The sequence below is a fragment of the Coregonus lavaretus genome (assembly GCF_964263955.1).
Source record: "Coregonus lavaretus genome assembly, chromosome: 27".
Lineage (NCBI taxonomy): Eukaryota > Metazoa > Chordata > Actinopteri > Salmoniformes > Salmonidae > Coregonus > Coregonus lavaretus.
This window is the reverse complement of record NC_140014.1, coordinates 45,125,609-45,130,608: the sequence shown is the minus strand read 5'-3', so window position 1 is coordinate 45,130,608 and position 5,000 is coordinate 45,125,609. Positions and strand designations below refer to the sequence as shown.

The 5,000-nt window shown below is 53.1% G+C and overlaps 1 protein-coding gene across 1 annotated transcript in view; it reads left to right on the top strand.

Moving 5' to 3' along the window:
• LOC311103048 (attractin-like) overlaps positions 1–5,000 on the top strand; it is a 92,855-nt gene that overhangs the window by 85,966 nt on the left and 1,889 nt on the right. The window contains exon 10 of the mRNA XM_084144552.1: positions 603–757. Coding sequence (XP_084000678.1) covers positions 603–757 — 155 coding nt within the window. The remainder of the gene's footprint in view (positions 1–602; positions 758–5,000) is intronic.

Here is a 5,000-nt window from a genome sequence, read left to right as displayed (position 1 = left end):
ACCAGAGAATGGCACCCTATTCCCTATATAGTGCACTACTTTAGACCAGAGAATGGAACCCTATTCCCTATATAGTGCACTACTTTAGACCAGAGAATGGCACCCTATTCCCTATATAGTGCACTACTTTAGACCAGAGAATGGCACCCTATTCCCTATATAGTGCACTACTTTAGAACAGAAAATGGCACCCTATTCCCTATATAGTGCACTACTTTAGACCAGAGAATGGCACCCTATTCCCTATATAGTGCACTACTTTATACCAGAGAATGGCACCCTATTCCCTATATAGTGCACTACTTTAGACCAGAGAATGACACCCTATTCCCTATATAGTGCACTACTTTAGACCAGGGCCCATGGGGACTCTGCTTGTTTGTGTCCTGCTGGTGTTCTCCATGGTTCTGATGTTCTCCATGGTTCTGGTGTTCTCCATGGTTCTGGTGTTCTCCATGGTTCTGATGTTCTCCATGGTTCTTGTGTTCTCCATGGTTCTGATGTTCTCCATGGTTCTGATGTTCTCCATGGTTCTGATGTTCTCCATGATTCTGGTGTTCTCCATGGTTCTGATGTTCTCCATGGTTCTGTGTGTTTTCCAGGACGGTTCTAAAGGACAGCGGGTTTTTCCGGTACCTCCACACGGCGGTCATCGTTAGTGGAACCATGCTGGTGTTTGGAGGGAACACGCACAACGACACGTCCATGAGCCACGGAGCCAAGTGCTTCTCCTCCGACTTCATGGCCTACGACCTGGGTACGTGACTGTCTTACAACAGCCTTATGACTGCTTATAACACCCTCATGACCACTCATAAACATTCATAGATACTTAATTGTCTACGACCTGCTTATAACAGCCTCATGTCCACTCATAAACATTAATGACAACACCTATACTCTATATCAGTCTAAAGTTTGTTAGTTCATTAAAAGAACATCGGATATTGATCTCTTGTCCTCAGTTCTAATTCTGCAGCAGGGGGAAATGACTTGTCACAATCTTAAACGGTGTCTCTAAACATGGTTCAGATAGAGTTTGTTTCCCTCTATCAGATTCTCATTCTGAGCTTGTCTCTGAGGAATGAATGACCACCCTGCAGGAGCTAAGATGGCTGCCGGACCGTTACACTCTCTGCATCCCAAATGGCACCCTATTCCCTATATAACGCACTCCTTTAGACTAGAGCCCTGTGGCTAGTGCATAGATAACAAGTCTAGTATTTATTGATTTATTGATTTTTACTCCACGTCGTTGTGAAGGGCTTGTAAGCAAGCCATTTCAGGGTAAATTCTACAGCCGGTGTATTAGGCTCATTTGATTTACAGGACCAGGACAGTAGATCATCTTCCTCCTCACCTCAGCACCAGGACAGTAGATCCTCTTCCTCCTCACCTCAGCTGCAGTGGCAGGAGTTCAGACCCAGGGCTGGGAGCTTTGTAATGAGCTTAGAGGGCACTATGGTATTGAAGGCCGAGCTGTAGTCCGTGAACAGCATCCTCACATATGCATTCCTCTTGTCCAGGTGGGTAAGGGCAGTGTGCAGTGCAATGGCGATTGCGTCATTCGTGGATCTGTCGGGGCGGTAGGTGAATTGGAGAGGGTGGAGTGTCGGAGCGGTAGGTGAATTGGAGAGGGTGGAGTGTCGGGGCGGTAGGTGAATTGGAGAGGGTGGAGTGTCGGGGCGGTAGGTGAATTGGAGAGGGTGGAGTGTCGGAGCGGTAGGTGAATTGGAGAGGGTGGAGTGTCGGGGCGGTAGGTGAATTGGAGAGGGTGGAGTGTCGGGTCGGTAGGTGAATTGGAGAGGGTGGAGTGTCGGGGCGGTAAGTGAATTGGAGAGGGTGGAGTGTCGGGGCGGTAGGTGAATTGGAGAGGGTGGAGTGTCGGGGCGGTAGGTGAATTGGAGAGGGTGGAGTGTCGGGCGGTAGGTGAATTGGAGAGGGTGGAGTGTCGGGGCGGTAGGTGAATTGGAGAGGGTGGAGTGTCGGGGCGGTAGGTGAATTGGAGAGGGTGGAGTGTCGGGGCGGTAGGTGAATTGGAGAGGGTGGAGTGTCGGGGCGGTAGGTGAATTGGAGAGGGTGGAGTGTCGGAGCGGTAGGTGAATTGGAGAGGGTGGAGTGTCGGAGCGGGAGGTGAATTGGAGAGGGTCGGGCGGTAGGTGAATTGGAGAGGGTGGAGTGTCGGGGCGGTAGGTGAATTGGAGAGGGTGGAGTGTCGGGTCGGTAGGTGAATTGGAGAGGGTGGAGTGTCGGGGCGGTAGGTGAATTGGAGAGGGTGGAGTGTCGGGGCGGTAGGTGAATTGGAGAGGGTGGAGTGTCGGGGCGGTAGGTGAATTGGAGAGGGTGGAGTGTCGGGCGGTAGGTGAATTGGAGAGGGTGGAGTGTCGGGGCGGTAGGTGAATTGGAGAGGGTGGAGTGTCGGGGCGGTAGGTGAATTGGAGAGGGTGGAGTGTCGGGGCGGTAGGTGAATTGGAGAGGGTGGAGTGTCGGGGCGGTAGGTGAATTGGAGAGGGTGGAGTGTCGGAGCGGTAGGTGAATTGGAGAGGGTGGAGTGTCGGAGCGGGAGGTGAATTGGAGAGGGTCGGGCGGTAGGTGAATTGGAGAGGGTGGAGTGTCGGGGCGGTAGGTGAATTGGAGAGGGTGGAGTGTCGGGGCGGTAGGTGAATTGGAGAGGGTGGAGTGTCGGGGCGGTAGGTGAATTGGAGAGGGTGGAGTGTCGGGTCGGTAGGTGAATTGGAGAGGGTGGAGTGTCGGGGCGGTAGGTGAATTGGAGAGGGTGGAGTGTCGGGGCGGTAGGTGAATTGGAGAGGGTGGAGTGTCGGGGCGGTAGGTGAATTGGAGAGGGTGGAGTGTCGGGCGGTAGGTGAATTGGAGAGGGTGGAGTGTCGGGGCGGTAGGTGAATTGGAGAGGGTGGAGTGTCGGGGCGGTAGGTGAATTGGAGAGGGTGGAGTGTCGGGGCGGTAGGTGAATTGGAGAGGGTGGAGTGTCGGGGCGGTAGGTGAATTGGAGAGGGTGGAGTGTCGGAGCGGTAGGTGAATTGGAGAGGGTGGAGTGTCGGAGCGGGAGGTGAATTGGAGAGGGTCGGGCGGTAGGTGAATTGGAGAGGGTGGAGTGTCGGGGCGGTAGGTGAATTGGAGAGGGTGGAGTGTCGGGGCGGTAGGTGAATTGGAGAGGGTGGAGTGTCGGGGCGGTAGGTGAATTGGAGAGGGTGGAGTGTCGGGTCGGTAGGTGAATTGGAGAGGGTGGAGTGTCGGGGCGGTAGGTGAATTGGAGAGGGTGGAGTGTCGGGGCGGTAGGTGAATTGGAGAGGGTGGAGTGTCGGGGCGGTAGGTGAATTGGAGAGGGTGGAGTGTCGGGCGGTAGGTGAATTGGAGAGGGTGGAGTGTCGGGGCGGTAGGTGAATTGGAGAGGGTGGAGTGTCGGGGAGGGAGGTGAATTGGAGAGGGTCGAGCGTGTCGGGCGGGAGGTGAATTGGAGAGGGTGGAGTGTCGGGGAGGGAGGAGGTGATATAGTCTTTGACTAGCCTCTCGAAGCGCTTCATGATGACAGAAGTGAGTGCTACTAGTCGGTAGTAGTTCAGTTACGTTCCCTTTCTTGGGCAGGGGGATGATGGCGGACATCTTGAAGCAGGTGGGGATAGAGGCCTGAGCTAGAGAGAGATTGAACATGTCAGAACACAACAGCCAGCTGGTCTGCACATGCTCTGAGGGCACGGCTAGGGATGCCGTCTGGGCCGGAATCCTTGCGAGGGTTAAAACGTTTAAATGACTTCCATACGTCCTCCGTGGAGACTGTGAGTGTAGCCACGTTGTCTCCTCGGCAGCTAAGGGTCACTGTGCTGACTCTTGAGAAAAAGCTGTTTAACTCAGCCGGTAGGGCGGCGTAGGTGTCCATGACATTGCTGGGTTTCTTTTTGTAGTCTGTGATCGTCAGGAGCTTCTACCACATACGCCTTGTGTCCGACCCCTGAATTCCTCCTCCTCTTTGTCTCTATACTTGTGTTCCACCATCTTGATCAATCTGTGTAGGTCGTATTTGTACTGTTTACCCAAACTATTATCCCCGGTCACCCTGCCGTGTTTATAAGCAGCATCTTTCTCCTTCTGTTTTCAGACAAGACTGCTATCAATCCACTGTTTTTGATTCGGATTAGTTTTGAAAGACTCCATCGGTATCAGGTCATCTATGCATTTTTTTTATGAATCTTGTGACTGAGTTGGAATATTCATTGATGTTATCTCCAGAGGCGACCCGGAACATATTTCAGTCCACGTGATCAGCGTGAATTCTGATTGGCCGGACCAACGCTGCGGCTGTACCACCGGAACTTCCCTCTTGAGTTTTTGGTTGTAGGGGAGAAGTAAGATGGAGTCATGGACGGATTTGCCAAAAGGAGGACGGGAGAGGGCCATATACCCGTGTCGAAAAGGCGTGTAGCAGTGGTCAAGAGTGGAATTTTCGCTAGTTAGCCAGTCAATGTGTTGGTAAAAATTTGGGAGTACGGTTCTCAACAATGTGAGGACGCTGCCTCTGGGAATGTGGTCTCCAGGTTGTTCAGGGTCCAATGAAGATCTTTGAGAGCTTTTTGCTGTCGGCTTGGGGCGGGATGTACACAGCCGTGGCGATAATCCCTGAGAACTCTCTCAGAAGAATGGGCCTCTGGTGACAGCTCAGTAATTGTAGTGTAATTACGGCTGAGGACTAATGGTCCCCCCTTAACGAGCTGAAGTCATTAGAACAGAACAGACGATTTAAGACTGTTTCTCCTGATGTTAGTTCAGACCTGCTGTCAGCAGTCAGGACCACCAGAGAGAGCGGTAGTACCGCAGAGAAAGACTTGCCTTGTAGAGTACCAGGAAGGAACACAGGGGGAGGGAACGCAGAGGGAGGGAACACAGGGGGAGGGAACACAGGGGGAGGGAACACGGAGGGAAGGTACACAGGGGGAGGGAACGCAGAGGGAGGGAACGCAGAGGGAGGGAACACAGAGGGAGGGAAC